We start from the raw sequence: 20,554 nt of genomic DNA on the forward strand, positions 1-20,554 counted from the left end.
GAGAAGATGGATTTGTGAAAGGAGAAGAACCTAAAGCGCGCGAGCCAGAGTATATGAGTCAGAAGACGGTCTCAAACAAAGGTACCATGGAAAGATCAGGTGGCAACAGGATGGTTTCAGAGTGAAAGAGCCCAAGAAGTCAAAACAAAGGAACTCACCTTTCACACCGCGACCAAGGAGACACTGTAGCCGTGTAGCCGTGTAGCGAAGTTGGGGCCAACTTTGTTTAGGGCTTGGATCCACGTAGGGGATGCGCGGCAAGGGGAGACAGATAGTCGCGATAAGAGCGGATTCCAAGAAGAGGTCGAAGAGTTGTCCAGTCCAACAGGGGGGGGAGTAGTCGAGGAAGGGGAAATATAAGTTGAAAGTGTGACTTGGCCAGTGACTTGGACCTTTGTACTTAACCCCCCCAGTATGAAATTGGGAAAGCGCGTGGGTGAATTGATTGGCGCCTCGTGGGACACCGGGTGCATCCGGCTCTCCCTATTATAGGAGTATAGGAGTAGTTATACGGAGTACTATTAAAGTATTAACTTAACAATTAGCTATTAACTATCACTATTACACCTATTTATACATTACTCTAGTCTCTATCTTAAGATGAATACCTCATATACCATCTCTCCATGTCATTCTTATTCATACAAGGAAATACTTCCCTTACCCCGTACCCCCCCAAGATACCTGAGTAATAACGAAATAAACCCCTCATGCCAAGTCGTTATCGGCCAGTCATGGTGATCCTGAGTGCTCGTGCGCTTTTAATGAACGCTTGCAGCGCTCCAGGGCGTAACCCTAGTTTTCCCTATCATCGGCTGATAACCGTCATTCAGGGCACGTGGATCATCGACCTCAATCCTTCCCACGGTCCTTGGAACTCATGATGTACATGTCATTCTTATTCTCATGGCTGTGACCTCCTAATCTCCATTTGCCCCCGCGTCAGTCAGCTGAACCCGGCAGCATCCAACATCGAGTATGATATGTGTGTACTAGGTACCGGTACATCCACTCTCCCTCGGGTCCCACTATAATCTGGGCTGGTCCCTTGACGTCACTGGTATCGGTGACATTCTTGGAATTTGGCTTTCTATTATTCCTATACTCCGTACTCCATACTCCGTATATACTTGTTGTATGCTAAGGAGCATGTATATATTGTACCTAATTGAAACTAGACTCCAAACTATGCTGTCCACATTCGCATCGTCATCTTAGAATGCAAATCCTGCATAGTTGACACCTGCCTTGGAAGTAGCCCCTGTTGCCGTGTGAATACACCCGAGGAATGCACCTAGTGCGAGGTCCATGTACGACATACAAGCCACCTGTGCGCTTGTCCTCTTGTTGACTTGTTTATCAGGGTCTGTGTGTTAGGCATTGCGGGTGTTCTCGATTCGGACATCAATTCCCTTCCAAGGTTCCCCCCTATTGTGCGGGAAGTAGATGCGGGTGACGACTTAGCCCTGCATGTCACCTTCTATATCATTCTACCATTCTGTACGATTGTTACCCCTCAATCGTGCTGCAGCCGAGGATTCTACTTCTACTTGCCCCTCTGTTGGTCTCCGAGTTGTCTGTGCCTTGGTCGGTCTCTGTCGCTTACCCTGTTTACCCCGCGATGTTCATCAACTTGATTCTGCACATACTCTATTTTGGTCATGCTTCCTTGGGATTGTTGCTTACAACAGTACAATATCCAGTCCATCTGACTCAGACTAACATAGATAAGCAGAGAAACTGATGTTTTTTGACTCGCTGTATTATCGTACAGTCTATAACTTCCCGTTTCGGACTCCGAAGTATGAGCCCACCCCGCGCCACTATCTTCCTCAGCTCTTCCTTCCCAATGCCCTCCTCTCTAACCAAAGCTTGAAATCAAAAGATCCCTCACTTAAATCACGCGTATTCCCCACAAAGAGAAACGCATACCCCTCTGCCTGTATTGGAGATTCGCCATCCGCATACCGGATTGAGCAAGCAACAGTCGTGTAGCTAGGCCCCTCGTAAGCCGCTAGTTTCTTCGCGTCATCAACTCTAAGTACCTCGTACACTGCCCCCGTGACAGTATCCACGGGATCACCAGAGAGCAAGGCTGGGTAGTGTCCCCAAAGCTTACACTTGTAGCCCTCGATGTACGCGGGTCGTAGGTGGGGGGCGTGGCTTAGGTCTAACAGCTCTATGAGTAGATTTTGGTCTTGGAGTGAGCCGTAGAAGAAGTATGGGCCTGTTGGAGCAGGCCCTTGGTTTTGAGATCGGCGGACTTGGGGCTGAAAGAAGTGGCTGGGAGATGTGCTTCGCATCTTTAGGACTGTGGGGGATATTTTTGAGCGAGGGTTCTCTGGGGGAGGCGGAGGTGGAGGAGGTGGTAAACTGTCTTTTGATCTCGTTGAGTCGGCCATGACTGTGCTAGTATGGAGAATCGAAATCTTGGGTGCTATCCGTGAGATGTCGTTGTATACACTGGGTCTTAGAACCTTGGTAGGCGGGGGATTCCAGATGTTTTCACCGCCATGTACACATTGTTTTGGTTTTACACACAAGCTTGATTTCCTAGTGATCTACATTGAAGAAGATGTGGTTAAAATCCTATGATCGGATGATTAGGGGATCTTCACCCTAAGGTCACAAGTTTGACTATAATCTTTCTCAAGGCTCACCTTCAACCTCGGGTGTAGTGGCTTGTCATCTCTATAACAAACAAAATATAGTTTTATCGCCCCTAAGCAGACTATGCACGTAAAATTTTGTGTTCTTTCCCTAAGATGATAACTTCACTTGGCAATTAAAAGAGTATATACTATCAGGTAGGAGTTTCATTGTGAGAAACAGTATGGATAACATACTCTAATTTGAAGTTGAATTCTCAATCTATAAAGCTGATAGTGCTGATACTTCCAAGGGGATCGATGACTTCTGGATTCCTTCGGCTTCTTTTCCTTTCAGTGTTTCAGTGCTACCCCTCGGAATGACAAAGAAACCTAGCATGAGAGATACTCAGTGTACAGCCCTTGAGTTCAAGAATCCTTTGTTATCCTGGAGGGAGACGTCATTAGATAGTTGGCACGGTATTCCTCTGAGAATTGATATGAATGAACTAACTGAGGTGACCAGTTTGCAGCTTCTTGATTTTGATTTAGTCTGACATTTTAGATGCTCATATCATATGTGGCCGGCAAGAAGAGCACACTGGAGCTAGAGGGTCGCCTAGTCCAAATCACAATCGTTAGAGACTTTGAACCCTGGAATATATTATATCTGATGGTCATTTCGTTTGATGCTGACCTTTCTGATCTAGACATTGAGGGAAATGTGTAAAGGTTTATGACCAACGGTTTGCAATGGAACTACGAAGTCTCTGGCAAGCGGATCCTTGGTCCTCAGAAATTGAAAGGGTTCAAAGATATCTTTGCCCAGACAAAGGAGTAGACTATTATGCCTGAGAAGTCTCATATAAAGGACAGAGAAGAAGACTACTGTTTATGACAATGATAATCGAGGAATAAATCAACGAGGACAGGATGAACAAAACACATGTGAGCAGGAAGGCACCGGTGAAGACTATAAGCCAACTGTAAAGGCATCCTCTAAAAACATCTATGCTATTGACAGATCTCTTTTCTCCTCTTTTCATGCACACAAGAGCTCAACAGGAACGATGAAAGCATAGTAGCCCATCATCGACAAAGCTGTCGAGATTGTCAACAATATCATGAGCCATGGGATTCTCAATGACGCTACGGATGGAAAGTGCTTTGAAACCTAGTGCAGCTAGCAATGCTTCCGAATGAGTTCTTTTTCAACCCTCAAACAAAGCCATTGCATGATATTATTTACGAAGAGAACCAATATATATCAGGCAAAATGGTCAAAGTATACTCCGTACTGAAGGGGCATTTATCTTGTACACAATAAGGAATATATCGAATCCATGTGACAAGAACTCCCTTGAAATTAGGAAACATAGTACTATATAGATCCCCAAATAGGTGACCGTCAAGGCTAATATTTGTGGGTATGTCCACTTCCGATGCAATTCCGAAGTACAACGTGCGAGTCGAGGACTATACAGGCCATGTAGTTTTTCAGATCCAGCAGGACATCACATGTATCAGTATCTGCCTTGTTGTAAGTCTAATATTATGCTCATCAGGCCATACAAAAAGGTAGAAAGAAAAACTTCGCTTTATACGGTCCTCGATAAGATCGGATGCGTCCCTTCCGATACTTTCCCCTCATGATAGAATAGACATATTCTGCGGGATCTCTCATTATTCTTCTCAACTTGCAAATATTTCTCCCTAACTGACAAGTCCATAATGTCTTACCAAATCGCCTACGACACTGCCCGGGCACCACCCCGCGGCGCCGCGTTCGTCGCATTCATGGAGGACTTCTACCGCACTAGCGACACCGAGTCCCTGCACGAGAAATATGTCCAGAGCTTCACCGAAGATGCGACACTCATCATGGGACCCAAGGAGGCCAAGGGTGCAAGCGGTATGGTGTTATCCAATCCCCGCCCTCAACATCGGGGAAGCTATACAGCTTCTGATCCCGGTTTCCACTTCGATGCAAAATATACATCTGCCCAATGTTGTATCCCGGCTAACAAGACCAATCCTGTAGCAATTCTCACCCTCCGCCACGGTCTTTGGACACACGTTGCTTCACGCCGACACACGCCGACGCAGATCTACTTCGGTGGTGACAATGAGCTCATGTTGTATGGTGGCGTGAACTATAGACTCAAGGCTAACCCCGATAATGAGGTTTATGTGCCATGGGCTGGACGGGTTGTGTTCGCGCCCCAGAAGGGGGATGAAGATATCAAGATGCAGTTTTATCAGGTTTATTTGGTGAGTACATCCTTGTGCTAGCTGTAAGGTGGTGTATGTGGTGCTGATTGATTGTCTTCAGGATACCGCGGCACAGTCGGGAAAGAAATGAAGTAGATTGGAATGCGAGCTAACTTAAGACTTGTCTTGTACATATGTAAGAACGAGAGTTGCATAAAACCAATAGCAATGGTTGGATATAAATTGGGCTTTTGAGAACCGATCCATAGATATGGAATGCTGAAGATCTGCTGGCTAAATGATACAAGACGTCTACATCTACATCTACAACAGAGAGAGAGGACGGAACAGTTTTAAAGTGTTTAGACATGCTCTTTATTTCCAGGAGACCACGAGAGAAAAAAGGGACAAAGACGCCGTAGGGTTGATCGGGGTCAAAGAGGAGAGGGAGATCATAAAACATGTCGGGGAAAAAAGATCCCCTCCTCTCAACAAGAGAGAGAGGGGAAGGATTGTGTAGAACGTCTCGTCCGCTCTCTTCTCTCGTTCAAGTCTCCGGATATGATGCCTCATCCTCATGCACTCTGCACCGCCCATATCTCTCTCCGCTAGTAGCCCCGTCTGGTCGTCAGAAAAAAAAATATGGAGTGGAACAAGAAAAAAGAAACAAACGTAAAGTCGCGCACGGGACCGCAAGCTCCGAATTTTTATTTTTGTGCCGTCATTTCCAATATCTTGCCGCCGTAGCGAAGACAAAACCACAAAAACAAACGACTTATCCCCGAACTATTAAAAGCCCATCGTTGCGATACGTTTATTCCTCATCCGACTCCTCCTCCTCATCGACGGTGGTCTTGGCGATACGGTCCAAATCACGCTGGCCACTCTGGGTGATGCGGCGGCCACCTTTGTCCTCATCGATCTCGAGGACACCGATCTTCTCAAGAGCCTGGAGGGCCTTGCGGTCGACGGAGCCGGAGGCATCGACGTGGTGGGCGGGGCGGGAGCCACGGTTCTTGGTGGAACCGTGGGCCTTGCGAAGACGGCCGACACCGACGGTCTTGCGCATGTAGACGTGACGGGCACAGGCGGCAGCGCGGATGTAGAACCTTTAAGAAAGCAAGAATGTCAATTGTTTGTTCGAATTTTGTTGGCTTGATATTTGGTGCAGTCGTACCAGTCAGCATCCTGGGGAGGGAGCTCGTTGGAAGCAGAGGTCTTGACAGTGTCAACCCATCCGGGGATGGGGAGCTTTCCCTGACGCTTCAGGAAAGCAGAGTAGGCAGAGATGAACTTCTGCGCCTGTGTGGAGGAGAAAAGTTATGTTAGTTGTGGCTCAAGATATGCGTGGATCGGTCAAATTCTGTGGATTTGCAGATGCGTCGGATTCGTTTCTGGAAGCATTTCATCATTCGTCGTGGGGAGCTTTTCGCTAGTAAGCAGTCGTTGTGTCAAGTATCCCTGAGGAATACCGACAGATAGACGGATCTATCAAATATTCGCCGCTCAAAACATGCATGCACATCCCTCAATTTTCGACATATTCCCTATAAGCAATGAAACCATATGCCTATTGCGTGCGCAACCCGAACTATTTCCATCCTGGCGATATAACCCGACCGATGTTGTGATATCCGTGCATCCAGAAACGAACCGTCCACATCATGCAAACCAGAGCTGGTGACCTAAAAATCGAGCAGGACACTTACGTCCACATCGCGAACGGTAACACCACCCATTTTGGCGACTTGTCGAGGGGTCGAAGGGTAGGGATTAGAGAGAGAGAGGCGTTGGGCGTCGAGGTGGGCAGGGTCGAAGTCGAAGAGTCGCTCAAAATTTCAAGACACACACAACTCTGGGCGGGTTGGGTCTGTGTGCCGTTCGCTTGTCCATTTTGGGTTAGCCGTACCCTAAGCTGGGTCATGTGATGTAGCCCAATTTGTGCCTGGCGGATCGGGCTCTAAATCAGACACCTTCGTGCCTGATTTTCCGGACATTAATTATTCACATGACATACAACATAACTACAAGACACATACAATTCGTGATGAAAGATTATTTGAAGAGCTCAATTTCTCATGTTCTAATTATACACCAACTAAAAATCTATTTCATTGCAGTTGTCATTATTCGTAACTTCCAACAACCATTCCTGTTGCCTTGATCCATAGTATTCGTCTCAGTTCAATGCCTGAATCATTCCCAATTACAGCGTGGGCGCTCTCTTCAGTCCAACGCAATATCTCACAAATAGAGTGTCAATAAAATGACCATGTCGGATACCAGGGGGTCGGCACCGGTTGAACTCGTCAATGGCATCTTGTACACCAAAACCAAGATGCTCGATCAGATAGCAGGCGATCATGAACCCCGTACGGTTATAGCCATAGTGGCAGTGAACTCCGACCACTGGGCGTGGCAGAGCCTTCTCTTCCTCCGTACGCTGCTCCATCTTCGCATCAATATCCTTTTCAATGTTATTGACCAGAGCAATAAAGTCACGCGTCTCGTCTGGAGTCGGAGGAATCTTGGATATAGTCGGGTGCTTGTAATAGCGAATCCCACCCGCCTCCAGTTCGGCTGGGTTATAGACTGGACTTTCATGACTGATGTCTATGACAGCGTGTATGCGACCATGATACTTTGCCGCGAAAGTCACAGGGTTGTGTTCCTCGTCAACCTCGCGCAACATCTTGAGCGCGACAAATGTGTTGGCAATTCGTTCCGAGACTGGGACAACCTTCTTCCATTTGGCGAGGTTCTTGACATCCCACTTTCCAGAGGTGTTCATGTGTTGCAATTGCCAGCCCAGACCGAGACGCTTGTCGACATTTGACGAGAGGAAATCCTGGATAATTCCTGCAAGAGTGCGATAGGTCGCCCGGTCGTAGAGCAGTGCGTGAGATGCGGGCGCCGGCAAAATCGCTGATTTAACCACTCGCTTCCGCTGGGCACCGTCCAAATGCTTTTCGGAGACCTGCACACCAAACGCCTTCCCACTGACGAGATCGCCGACTGGAGGTGACATCTGGTCGTGGACTCGCGAAGCGTCTGGGATGATGCTGCTATCGCTAGTGTCAATTGCAATATGGGCTGAAGCATCGCCAAAGAATTTCAAAAGCTTCTGCACCTCCACCGGTTTGGTCACAGCATCCGTCTCTCCCGCGACCAATAGAACTGGCATGCGAATTCCCGCCCAGACCTGTTGACCAGGGAGCCCGCCAATCGGGTGGCCACCATTATCGTAGGTGGGAAGTGTACCCCACGCCATGCGTCGCCAAACAGGCGTCCGACTTTGCTTGTTGAAGCGCACCTGGAGATTTCGTGTTTCCGCGTCGGCAGCGATGCCGACCATCCGCATAACACTTGCACTTTGTTCGCCTCCACGTCTGTCCCAGCGGCGCCAAAGATCGAAAATTGGACCAGGAACATAAAGTAGTCGGCGAAATTTGGCAGTGTCTTCCGCAGATGGAGGCTCGGCTCGAGGGCACATAGCAACAAGGGCAATGATACGCTCTTTCACTTTTGCGCCAATGGGCGACGTTGATGAAGCCAAGAGGGCTGACAAGGAACACCCAAGACTGTGCCCCACTAGAATGACTTCCTGGCCAGACGCACGGTCCCTGTGCTGATCAATGGCTTCAGCTAACAGTTCAGCCAGAGCCTCCACGGTGTATGCATCCCAATCCGTAGGCGCAAACTTGGACAGTCCACACCCGGGTAAATCAATACCAAAGCATGAAGCAACATTAGACAGACTGGTTAGGAGGTGGTGGAATTGTGCGAGGGACCCGCCTAGCCCATGAACAACCACGATCAGTGGAACAGGAGTCGGTTTGGTCGGGAGTCGAGCTAGGTGTGGATGCGGGCTGTAAAAGGTGCGAATGGCGGGATAAGTGGCGAATGAGGTAGTGTAGGAGTTATATGTGGTGAATTTCCTGAGAATGCCCGGGTCCGTTTCGTAGGCTGCGCAAGTGTTAATGAAGGCCCCCGGTGAAGATGAGCTATTCACCTACCATCAGAGCTTTGCTGCTGACTGTCAGACGACCAATCTTCCGTCTTATAGTTGGGGTTGGTTCCATGTCGCAGCGATGCATTACTGTCGTAGTCTTCATCTTCATAATCCTCCTCCTCCGAGGAGCTCAGAGTCTTCGAGGATTTGGTCGACGTCTTGCGAGCGGCGGGACGTTGCGCACGAGAGCTTTTCTTCCCCGACCGCTTGCGTCTCACCAGCGACAACAACCCACATCCAGTCATAGCGATCACACAGGTAGTCAAGAACACAACCCGACCCCAATTCACATTTTCATTGCGGTAGAGGCCGCGGAAATAGTTGGCGATAGAGGCGAATGAAGCGTTTTGGGCGGTAGCGCGCACTGAGTGAAAGAATCGCAGAACAGTCGCGACACTTCGAGGTTCAGATTGAGACGTTAACGAGTCATATAGGGCGGAGATAGCGTCGGATCCCATGATTAAGTACCGGAGGGGCGTGCTGGGCGCTTTCAGAGCCCCCCGATAGTGATCTCGCCAAGAACCACGCGATGGCGCTCCTGATGCTCTTTGGATATAGAGCAAGTAGGCTAGAGACCAATGAGGATAGCTAGGTCGACAACGTTGAAATGAGTTGCGAGGATAAGAAAATGCACGGAGGGTTCAGCTTCAGCCACTCACAGCCTCGGGAGGAGCGGCGTGGGGGTGAGTCATCGTCATCCATTGGCCCCTCCAACCTGTGTATTGCAGCCACAAGTTTTGGAAGGAACTTGCTTGATTATGGCAATTACTATGGGAGAAGAAGTACCTTTTGAAAAATTGAACATTCGAGATGATTTGTACATTAGTGTTAGATCTTAGTATAATTTAGTCTTCTTTTTCTATGTATAACCACTTGCTCTCTCGTATTGCCCCCTACAATGTATTATGTACACTTTGGTTCCCAAGATGTTGGTAACTACTCCCTACTCCGTGTTGGACGCCATTTTATAGTACCTCCCGAGCCAGCATGCGTGGCTTCTTACATACCACTGGCCAATTTCAAGCGGGCCACGAAGATCATGTCGTGTTTATCCCTTTTCTAAATTTTCTAGAACACGTAGATCATAACATCATTTCAACAGCCTAGAAATATGCTATATTTACACTCAGGTGACATATCATAATGATTCATTAGAACAGATCCGTCATGGCTCCCTGTGATGCATCACTGACCAATCGTGCATACTTGGCCAACACACCGCGAGTGATTTGCGGTGAAGGAGGGGTCCACTGACGCCGTCTCTCCTGAAGCTCCTCATCCGAGACATCCATTGAAAGCGAGTTGGTCTCAGCGTCGATGGTGACGACATCTCCATCGCGGATGAGTGCAATTGGGCCCCCAACGGCGGCTTCGGGCACAATGTGGCCGACAATGAAACCGTGGCTGGCACCCGAATACCGGCCGTCAGTAATAAGCGCCACGTTGGTCAACTTTGCTCCCATCAGCGCGGCACTGGCCTTCAATTGTTCCGGCATTCCGGGCCCACCCTTGGGGCCCTCATAACGCACGATTAAGACAAGGTTTTCACCGCGCGGGATGCGGCCCTCATTCAGGGCGTCGTTGAGCCGGTGCTCCTTATCGAAAACACGGGCTTTGCCAACGAACCGGAGCCCTTCCTTGCCGGTAATCTTGGCGACGGCACCGCCTGGTGCAAGGTTACCACGTAAGATCTGCAGGTGACCGCTCGCCTTGATTGGGTTGTCCAATGGGCGAATCAGATCCTGGCCCTCGGTCAGAGAAGGGAATGAGGCAACGTTCTCGGCCAACGTCTTGCCCGTCACTGTGGGGATATCTCCATCAAGTAGACCGGCCGCGATCAACAGCTTCTGGACAGATGGGACACCTCCGATCTCATACAAGTCGGCCATATAATACTTTCCACTGGGTGAGAGGTTGGCAATAAAGGGGATCTTGTTGCTGACCCGCTGGATGTCATCCAGGGTCAAGTTAACACCAGCTGTCCGAGCCATGGCCAGGAAGTGAAGAACACCGTTAGTGCTGCCGCCCAGCGCCATAGTCATTACGAGAGCATTTTCAAAGGACCGCTTGGTTAGTAGGTCCCGTGGTCGAATATTCTTCTCCAAGCAAACCTTGATAGCATCCGCGGCACGAACACACTCGCGCATCTTGGATGGCGATTCAGCAGGCGTGGACGATGAGCCGGGTAGTGACAGACCCATTGACTCAATAGCAGTGGCCATAGTGTTGGCCGTGAACATACCACCGCAGGCGCCAGCGCCAGGGCAAGCATGCCGTTCTAAGTCATCCATGATCTCATCCTGAGACTTGGTTTGGTCACCACCATCGTCGGGTTGGCGCAGGGTACCATAGGCGTAGGCACCAGCAGCCTCGAAGCACGTTGAGACATTGATGGGTTTCCGCAGGTGCTCAGAATAGCCGATTCCAATAGTTCCACCGTAGATCATAATTGAGGGCCGGTTATGGCGCGCCATACCCATTACGACACCGGGCATGTTCTTGTCGCAGCCCGGGATAGCAATGCAGGCATCGTGATATTGGGCACAGGTTACAGTCTCAACACTATCGGCAATGATTTCTCGAGTCTGAAGAGAGAATCTCATTCCTAGCGGGGTGTTAGCTATCTCGTTTGCTAGAGATGAGAGTTGAGGATCAAACCAACCTTCACTGCCCATGGTAATTGCATCCGAAACACCAATCGTGTTGTACTGCCACCCAAGCATTCCTTGTTCCAGAACTGACTTCTTGACGGTCTTGGCCAAATCCATCAAATGCATGTTGCATGGGTTTCCTTCCCACCATACTGAGGCGATACCGACATGTGGGCTCTTCGCCATCGCTTCTTTATCTGGGACACCGGCGGCATAGAGCATAGCCTATAGCGGTCAGTAATAGATCCTGCAGTGTTCTTATAGCCAACCTACCCGTGCGCCGGGGAAATCATGGCCTTTGGTAATAGTGTGGGAGTAACGATTGAGTGCGGGGGAGCCATCCGGATGCTTCGCATCTGTGGGCAAAGAAGGAAAGTTGATGTATTTAGCCTCACTGAGAGTGCTAGGCACGGTTGACTTTGAGGGATCCATGATGATATATGATAGCTATATGATAACGAAACCAGAAAGAGATTGGAGATGCAATTGACCAGAATTATAGCCCAGACAACCTCGGGAGCTCGATTTTCGCACCGATGTCCGACACCCAGGACCCCACGTTCGTTGTCCAGTCAGATGCGGCCGATTTATGAGCAGATCGGAGTTGGGCCTAGTCTCCGGATCTAATGAGGTTGTATACATATGGCATTATGAGTTTGTATATCAATGGTTCAGGTTGATATATCTAGTTTATTTACAATGGAGGGATCGTCGCAACTCGCCACATCATCCATGGCACCGACGCGAAAGGCCAAAAGTTGGATGCCTGATTTTTAGGGTAGATGCCTGATTTAGATAGGCAGGCAAAATGAAGCTAACCCCATGTTCTATCTTCACCCAATACTAGATATCTTCTCTCTGTTCATGATCTAGCGTCAATAGTAAAGGCGGTTGAAGATAATATAGAAGGGAGGCCTAATTGAGGTATACCATGAGAATCAGGCATGTCACTTCCCCCTTCGTAGACGTCATACATATGCTATCAGCATAAAAGCAGCATTCTGCTCCTTTGACCGAACTCTCTTATTGCAATACTTCCTGAGCACAACATTAGCCGTATAATGGCCACCGACGTGAGAATCGCCCAGGCAATAGGGACGCTTGGCTCTGCAGTGGGAGCAGGTAAGTAGCACTGCCTACGCAACAGATGGCCAGACACTCATAGTGTACAAGGCGGCATTGCTTCATTATCCATAATAAGCATCCCCAATCTCATAATTCCAGCCCGTCGCCCACCCAGCGCGACCCTGCCATTCCATGATACCCCAGGAACCTCGCCCGGCCATTTGACACACCAGTGGCTCGATATATATACTCGTGGAAGCAAGATTTTCCCCGGTATATCCGCGGTATCTTCACTTGCAAACCTGTATGCGCTCTGGGCATTGCGGGACTCCGCTACCCCTGCGCCGGATATCTTTGGGTCCAGCTGGTCCACGTGCTATATGCTTGCTATCGGGTTTACGATGAGCATTACGCCTTTTACTCTTACAGTTATGAGAAAGACAAATACCAAGCTGAAGGCTCATGCAAAGCGCGATGATGCGGCTGACGCTGAGGGTACCGAGGGCATGGTAGTTAGTCCACAAGAGAAGGCGAAGCGGGCTAGGGAGGATGGCGAGGTGGTTGAACTTCTGCAGCATTGGTCGCAGTTGAATTTGATCAGAGCTGTGTTTCCACTCATTGGAGCTGGCATTGGGTTCTATACTGCTGTCTCTAGCTGGATGATTCCTTAAAGGGGAATGCCAGAAGTTGTGAAGCTGTGCCGTATTGAAATTCTCCGCTATTTGTTAAATGAATCCCTTGTATGATTATGTGAAAGGAAACTTCGGTCTTCGAGTATGGGTATCGTTAAATTTTATAAGGGCATATGCGCTGCGACTACCCAGGTAATTGTATATTTATGAACAAGTCGGAGAAGAGAAGGCCATTACATACCCCCAAGAGCACCCGGGGTGTGAGGCGTGTGCCTTAGGAGTACTGTCACATCGCAGCAGGGTTTGGGCCCTCATCCTCGTTCGTACCTCTTCTGCCATCATCTTCTGCCTCTTTCTCAATGGTGGACCATTGCTCTGAATGCTGCAGGGCTTCATCGGCACTGATCTCTTGCAATGGGCTAGACTTATTTGATGAGCCCCCTTGATGAAGATCTGTCCCACGGGTCTCGCCATTCAGTTCACCGTCAATGGCAAAGCCAACAATCTTCCCAGTTCCAGGCTGCGACCGCGCCTCTTCTAGCACATCGCCATTCCAAGGTTGGCACTTCTTGACAATTTCACCACACCGGAGGCAAGACCATCCCTGGCCTTCTTCCGCTTCCAGTTTCTGCACAATACAGACGAAACAATAGATACAGCCGCAAGGGACGGTCTCATATGGGTTTGTGATATCAGTTTGCGCCGATCCTACAATACCCCCTGACGCAGAGGCGGCTATGGTATCGCTTTCGGTCGTTGTGGTGGGGTTCTGATCGTAGTAGCAGATAGCACAGGTTCGCTCTGGGAGGAAGGCCAGCTCTCCTTGTTTTTCGGGGGTCTCGTCGTCATCGCCGCTTGACCGGACAGAATTGACCATCTTTTTCCAGACCCGGGATATCCATCGCCGCCAGCGGCCAATTCCAACAAGAGGAAGGAGGAAAAGAAGGAATTCGGTAAAAGCATGCCAAACTAGTTGACGGTTTAAATACTCAAAGGATACTTCCCGGCTAGCCTGCGCAGACGGTGGAGTAAGGCGGATTCGAAGGATGCGATCGACCAAGGTACGGTATCGGCCATTCACTAGGAATACCAGGAAAGAGACGAAGGCAGCAATCGAGTGCGATGTCGAGATCATGTCTGTTAGTCGCGACAGCATTCGGATGTCCGGTGATGGCTTTGTAGTATCTGTTAGTAAAGCATTGCCAATAGAGAGCAATGTGTCGGCACTAACCTCGTCATAGCCACCTTCTTGTCCGACCAACCAGCTCTCCCACTTGTCCCAAGCATATCGCCCTCCAACCGTCAATAAGCCATAAATACCCTTCTGCCATTTTGTCGGAGAAGAGAAAACGGGTCCTTTGCTTCGACTATCGGTGTATTTGAGGCCTTGTAGTGCCGCACCATACGATGCGTTATGATCCCATATTGATAGTTTAAAGAGCATGGCCCGTAACGCGAACAGAATCTCATGTGACCAATCTTCGCGCATTTGAGGCTATTGTCGGTGTCAGCTACTTTTTCTCACAACACCCCAGAGCCTCATTCAGACATACCCCGAAGTATTTGAGAGCATCCCCGACCTGGCCCTTCAGCAGCCCAAGCAACTCCTCATCCAACAATTCAGCGTCCACCTGGCCCACTCGAAATGCGGGGCGCGTGCCTTCCCGGCCCTTGATGGAATTCCATATCCGCCACCCCGAACCGGGTAATCGATTCAATGGATATGGCAGACGCTGGACGGTGGCCGGGCTGATCGGAGAGGCCCGCTGCTGTGCTGCATAGCGGGCGCGCGCTTCCGCCTCACGCTGGCGACGACGTTGAAGAACTCGTTCTTGTGCAGCGGCGAAGTTTGTTGAACTCATCGCGAAATCATGACGTGTTTATGGATGATAGGAGGGAGCTGGTTGGGGATTCGTGAGAGCACGGGGAAATGGGTCCCGGCGTAGCTCATCGACCGCGCTCGGTTCCCCAGACGGAAGAGCCGAGGTATACCACGTGACTTTTGCATTTCCAATGCTGTTTTGCCAATTGTGAGTAGTGAAGAAATGTATACATTCTATGTGATACAAGCAGGATTCTAACATGTACCTGCCGAGGTACAACGTTGTATTGAAAAGCTTTGTGGTGGGCTCAGAAGGTCCTCGGAGATACCCTGCCCAGTCACTGAATCTCATCAAGGCATCCATGACAAGAGCTTATCATGGACTCAAGTGGTCCGAGGTCGGTTAGTTGCTCATATAACTTGATACTTCACTGCCCAGCTAATATTGTTACACTGGTATCTGAGCAGTCAACATAAGCCATTTCAATTGATCCATGCAAGTCATTTGTACATGACTTTGTACGATTTCAACCACATTGCCCAATGAAATCCATGACAACTAATGTCGGAGGTGTCCTTGGCTTTGGGACTGAGGACTAATGATTGGGTTTCAAATGACAGCCCCAATTGAAAGCTTGAAGTCGGCGCAGGTGATGGACTCCCTGGCATGCATATAAATCAGAACCATCGCCCAATGTTGAATTAGTTTCCTGACTAAACGCGTGATTATGCTTGATTCATTTATTGTCAAATCTGTCACACTGTCCACTATGGCATCTACGATGAACGAATCTATCGAGACTCGGCTGTTCATCAACGGCGAGGTAACTATGCAGGCTGCTATTCGTATACAATGATGCTTCTTCATACTAACCTTCTAGTTTCGAAAATCGTCTAGTGGCAAAACATTCGAAGTGGTATATCCATAACCAAGGAGGTTGTTGCGCAAGGTGTGTCCCCTTCTCCGCAAAAGCCAACATACTGCTAACACCGACTCTGTTACCAAAGTCCAAGAAGCCGACATCCAAGATGTAGAGGACGCCGTTAATGCTGCCAATGCGGCTTTCCCCGCCTGGCGAGACTTGGGCACCGACAAGCGCGGCGCATACTTGCGCAAACTATCTCAGCTCATCTTGGAGTCAAACGACGAGCTGGCGAAGCTCGAAACGCTCTCCACTGGCCGACTGATCTCTCAGTTCTTTGACGCCAGTCTAGCAGCCGAGCTATTTGCATACTTCGCTGGTGGCGGTTGGACCGCGCAGGGGACAGCCAGCCTCAACACCCCGGACTACCTAAACCTGACCGTCAAGCAGCCATATGGCGTGGTAGCACTTATTATCCCGTGGAACTTCCCACTTGCCATGTTTGCGATTGAGAAGGCGAATAATTCGGAGTTTGGCCTGCACGCTGCTGTCTTTACTAAAGATCTTGATCGTGCCGTTCGGTTGGCGAAGGCTCTGGATGCGGGTACTGTTGGGGTTAATTGCACAAGCCCGACAAATGCCAAGGATACTGCATTTGGTGGGTTCAAAATGAGTGGGAGTGGCCGGGAGGGGCTTCTGTATAGTCTTGACAGTTTTCTTGAGACTAAGAGTATCTTGATCAAGACAGCACGTCTGTGGAAGATAGCTGGTTGAACCGAAGGCATGGTTGAGAATGGATATCCCATTTCGGGGCTATAGAAAATTGAGTACAATACAATCATGCAAAGTACCTAGCTCCACCAAGAAGATCCAATGTTTAACGGTATCCGACACCTAGATAGTCAGGAAAAGGCGATCAGCTACATAAAGGGGCCAGTCTCTAGGCAGTGGGAGTTATGGTCCTTCTAGTAGTCTTTAATGGGACATAAATATCATAATAACGAATTTGGATTCATAACTAAAGCTTAAGATATTAGCCTCCAGATGGAGATAGCTGATTGTGTTTTACGTCTCCTAGATTTGGAGAAAACATTCCCTCCCAGTCAATCGGGACCAGATGATCAAGGGTCATAGACCCACAACCACACCCGGTCAACTAGTAAGAATGGATAAGGAACAGCTCAATCAGAGGGAAAAGGCAGCGATGGCCAGCATGGCTCCGAGCATGACAGTAGAGATAGGAGCCGTGGCAGCAAATCCAGCGCCAGTGTGGGTAGGGCTCGCCGCTGTCGAGTTAGTCGTGGCGGTCGCGTTCGTGGTCTCGTTTGACCGCTGGAATGTGACCTTGTCGTTGTAGTGAGTCTTGGCTTCCCAGGGGAACGGCTTGGTGTCGTATGTCGAGTTCAGTTTTCCGTAGGTTTGCTTGACGGCATCCAGGATACCGTGACCAGCAGAACACTTCTCATTGCTGTCAGTGATGGGAATGGGCCACACGGGAGTGTAGGTGGAGGTGTTGCCAATGGTGTCGTCCCCAATTGACATAGGACCAGGGTAGGTCTGGTTAAGGGTGAGATAAGTCTTGTCGACCTCGTAGTTGACGTAACCGGTCTTGTTGGTGACAATCTCGAAGATGTTGGCACCGCAATCCCAGCGACCCAGAGAAGGAAGACCCCAGTTGGCGGAGACACTGGCAATGCTCGAATAGTGGGTGTAGAAGGTATTGTCCGTGGTACCCTTGAGCTCTTGAGGAATGGCGCCACCAACAAGAATGCTGAAGATACGGTTGTCGTTGGTGTAGGTCTTGTCCTCATCGAAGGTCAGGAGGAGGAGGGTGTTGTTCATGAAATACTCGTCAGTGAGCAGTTTGCTCACCCAAGAACGCTCCCACTTGGCAGCGAAAGTGATGTTGGTGTCATGGGCATCGTTGGTCATGTTAGGAGTGATGAAGGCCCACTGAGGAAGCTTCTTGTCACTGAGATCATTTTCAAAGTCGTCAAAGCTCTTGATAGCACGTGCACGAGTGTTGTTGGTCACAACAGAGTCGTAAAGCACCAGCGGGTTGTGCTTCCGAACGTAGTCATTGCTGTAAGTTTCCTGGTTGGAATAGTTGTAGCCCTGGAAACCAGCATAGGGAATGTGCTCCTGGTATTCAGCCCACGAGATGCTCTTGGTGTCAAGCAGATCAGCAATGGTAGAAACGTTGGCAGGAATCTGATTGAAGTCGTCATTGTCCATTCCAAACGTGTCACCACCAGCGGCAGCGCAGTAGTTGGGCTCGGAGGGATGGGTGACAGCATAGAAGTTGGTCCTAAAAAATATTAGAATGGGTCATCTCACTCATGGCTCAAAACATTGGAAACATACAAGAGAATACCCTCAGAAGCGAGCCACTGCATGTTGGCATCTGAGGCGGCATCGGAATAGTCCTATCAAGCTGTTAGCCATGGTGTCTTTGAGACTCCAGGAATTGATCTTTGTCGCGTACAATGTTCTCCAGCCAGACTTGATAGAAACGATCAAAAGCCAGGCCCTTGACATCGGAGACGGTAACCTCCGGCTTGGTGGTTTCGGCAGCCTGAATGTCGGCGAGAGCAGGCTCAGAGGTAGTAGCTGTCTGAGCAACTGTCAGAGTAGCCACTCCCAGCAAAACCGCGATGACAGCCTTCATTTTGATAGATCTCGCAGAAAATCAATAAGATTGATGTAGCTGATGAGATGAGACCGAGGCGGACCGAGGAGAATGAGGATGGTAGAGAAGAAAGAAGAAAAGATCGTCAAGAATGTTAGAAATGCCAGAATATGTATGGAAGGTCCACGGGGTCAGGGCCACTACACGTGCATCTACGTCGGAGATAAACTTTGAAGGAAGGTATACCGAACAGGTACACGTGGTTGTGTGTGCCTTTCAGCTTTCTTCCAAGTCTCACAGAGGTACTTTGTGAGCCGTATCTGATGTTGAGATGAGGTCTGGGTAGAGTAGACGTTGTATGATGCAGGCACATGGAGAAAGGGAGCCCTCTGATTGGCCGAAAAGCTCAGAAGTTCGAGGGCTCGAGTCAAGAGGGGCCAAGGCGAATGCTTAGCTAACTTAGCTATTCCATGGCAACGGGCCCCCGGAGTTCCGGGGTCTTTCCGTGCTTCTCCCCTGATAGCAGCTTTAGGTGGTTGAAGAGCCCACGGGTAGTCTATTAACTGTACATAAATGTAGCTGGGCATACATGTATGCACTTTGGCACATAGCGTAGACAGCAAGTATCCATGAATGTAATCTACTTCTGCTGATTTCTCGTAATTTCCGTTAGTGAGACAGATCCAAGCGAGGTGGGGAACTATAGGGCGCTAGCGTGCCCATGTGGTGCATTTCCCAGGGTTCTTGAGATAAGCAGATTTGGATGGTTAGTGAGTGGTGCCCAGGCAAATCACTGGGCTTGGCCTAGGGGCGTGCTCGGTCCCGTGATCAAAAGAACAGGTGAGCACGTGGGAGAGGAAACCCACATGAACCTTCGGAGTTGTGTACACACCGTGGACCATGGATATAGGGCTACTGATATCTATGGATATTACTCCGTGCTTAGGATATACCTTGGGGCTGCCTACAGTTTCTCACCTGAGTGGTCGGGTGGCACAAGTGAAGCCAGCACTTGGGTTTGAAAAGGGCCAGAAAATGATCGGAATGAACATTCTCTACGATTCTACAAATCTCAACAAAATCGCAAAGCGGGGCTGGCGATGTCGATATTGGTATCCATTGTCCCTGCCGGGAAGGTAACATTGGTGAGGTTCATTACTAGGCCTAACCTGGTCGGGTATAAGTCGGGGCTTGAACACATTAAATGAATGAAAGGATTTCATTATAGTACAGGTCATCAGGTATCATTTGTAGTATGCATTTTTACTGGGCAATTCAGCGACGGTTCTTGACCTAGACCTTGTCTTCCGGGCCGCCAGGGCCCTCGAACTGACCAGCCTTAGCGAGTCTGGAAAGAACGTTATGTTAACAATGGGAACGATTCATAGCGCATAGAGAAGCGGTGGGTGTATGGCATACCTGTTGCGGTCATCACGAACGCCGCCCTCATCCTCGGGAATCACACGGTGGTCGCTACCAGAGGCAGCTGAGCCAGGGCCGTACTTCACACTCGTGGGCTGGGGGAATCGCCGCTCGACCATCTCGTCAACACCTGACTCGGCAGCTTGAATTGTTATTAGATAAATGAGACCGACTAAGACCAATTTCTTCACATACTTGAGTCACTCTTCTTGCCGCTGCCCTGCTTGGCCTGGTATGAATTAAGGTCCTTCTCGGCGTTGAGAGATACATGCTTCAATTCTTCGGTGGTAGGCATGATGTTTTCAGGTTTTGTATGTGGTGATATATGTGTAGATAATTTGGTAGATGGTGAGATGAACATTGAACTGAATTGCGCTTTATATATATATCACTCTAGATCATCCACATCATGACTACTTCACTTCAGGTTAGGAATTGTAGTTGCATCATGCTACATCATAGGTATGTCACGAGGGGAGGAATCCAGGAACAGTGGTGAATCAGAGATTTTTACTCGAGAACAATCTTGGAAGTTGCCGGTAGCTTGATAATCCGACCAAACTGGTTTGAGGCTACACCTCATAGTCTCCACCGAGGGGAAACGGTCGGGAGCCCTAGCAGGTGTTCTGAATCAGGACAAACGCTAGGGTCCAGCCCTA

The 20,554-nt window shown here is 49.3% G+C and overlaps 8 protein-coding genes across 8 annotated transcripts; 3 read left to right on the forward strand and 5 right to left on the reverse strand.

The window, feature by feature from the left end:
- Nucleotides 1-4,319: 4,319 nt before the first annotated feature.
- LCP9604111_4918 (uncharacterized protein) lies at nt 4,320-4,950 on the forward strand (the record flags this gene model as incomplete). The annotated part of the gene is made up of 3 exons (XM_039072670.1): nt 4,320-4,500; nt 4,630-4,859; nt 4,921-4,950. 3 exons carry the CDS (start codon nt 4,320-4,322, stop codon nt 4,948-4,950), a joined length of 441 nt encoding a protein of 146 aa, XP_038928889.1.
- A 663-nt stretch (nt 4,951-5,613) lies between these two features.
- Nucleotides 5,614-9,269, reverse strand: LCP9604111_4919 (40S ribosomal eS19 domain-containing protein; the record flags this gene model as incomplete). The annotated part of the gene is made up of 4 exons (XM_039072671.1): nt 5,614-5,908; nt 5,977-6,095; nt 7,048-8,765; nt 8,816-9,269. 4 exons carry the CDS (start codon nt 9,267-9,269, stop codon nt 5,614-5,616), a joined length of 2,586 nt encoding a protein of 861 aa, XP_038928890.1.
- Nucleotides 9,270-9,962: 693 nt separating this feature from the next.
- Nucleotides 9,963-11,894, reverse strand: ilv3B (putative mitochondrial dihydroxy acid dehydratase; the record flags this gene model as incomplete). Its single annotated transcript, XM_039072673.1, has 3 exons — nt 9,963-11,416; nt 11,474-11,687; nt 11,736-11,894. 3 exons carry the CDS (start codon nt 11,892-11,894, stop codon nt 9,963-9,965), a joined length of 1,827 nt encoding a protein of 608 aa, XP_038928891.1.
- Nucleotides 11,895-12,523: 629 nt separating this feature from the next.
- Nucleotides 12,524-13,198, forward strand: LCP9604111_4921 (anthrone oxygenase family protein; the record flags this gene model as incomplete). The annotated part of the gene is made up of 2 exons (XM_039072674.1): nt 12,524-12,584; nt 12,636-13,198. 2 exons carry the CDS (start codon nt 12,524-12,526, stop codon nt 13,196-13,198), a joined length of 624 nt encoding a protein of 207 aa, XP_038928892.1.
- A 247-nt stretch (nt 13,199-13,445) lies between these two features.
- Nucleotides 13,446-15,021, reverse strand: LCP9604111_4922 (pex2/pex10/pex12 family protein; the record flags this gene model as incomplete). The annotated part of the gene is made up of 3 exons (XM_039072675.1): nt 13,446-14,333; nt 14,391-14,654; nt 14,713-15,021. The coding sequence occupies 3 exons, from the start codon at nt 15,019-15,021 to the stop codon at nt 13,446-13,448; spliced, it is 1,461 nt and encodes a 486-aa protein (XP_038928893.1).
- A 730-nt stretch (nt 15,022-15,751) lies between these two features.
- LCP9604111_4923 (uncharacterized protein) lies at nt 15,752-16,618 on the forward strand (the record flags this gene model as incomplete). The annotated part of the gene is made up of 3 exons (XM_039072676.1): nt 15,752-15,805; nt 15,880-15,931; nt 15,990-16,618. 3 exons carry the CDS (start codon nt 15,752-15,754, stop codon nt 16,616-16,618), a joined length of 735 nt encoding a protein of 244 aa, XP_038928894.1.
- Nucleotides 16,619-17,029: 411 nt separating this feature from the next.
- LCP9604111_4924 (acid phosphatase PHOa) lies at nt 17,030-18,512 on the reverse strand (the record flags this gene model as incomplete). Its single annotated transcript, XM_039072677.1, has 3 exons — nt 17,030-18,152; nt 18,209-18,270; nt 18,330-18,512. 3 exons carry the CDS (start codon nt 18,510-18,512, stop codon nt 17,030-17,032), a joined length of 1,368 nt encoding a protein of 455 aa, XP_038928895.1.
- Nucleotides 18,513-19,766: 1,254 nt separating this feature from the next.
- Nucleotides 19,767-20,190, reverse strand: LCP9604111_4925 (uncharacterized protein; the record flags this gene model as incomplete). The annotated part of the gene is made up of 3 exons (XM_039072678.1): nt 19,767-19,821; nt 19,893-20,037; nt 20,091-20,190. 3 exons carry the CDS (start codon nt 20,188-20,190, stop codon nt 19,767-19,769), a joined length of 300 nt encoding a protein of 99 aa, XP_038928896.1.
- Between the last annotated feature and the right edge of the window lie 364 nt (nt 20,191-20,554).

The sequence above is a fragment of the Penicillium roqueforti genome (genome assembly GCF_015533775.1).
Source record: "Penicillium roqueforti strain LCP96 04111 chromosome Unknown scaffold_11, whole genome shotgun sequence".
In the NCBI taxonomy this organism is placed as follows: domain Eukaryota; kingdom Fungi; phylum Ascomycota; class Eurotiomycetes; order Eurotiales; family Aspergillaceae; genus Penicillium; species Penicillium roqueforti.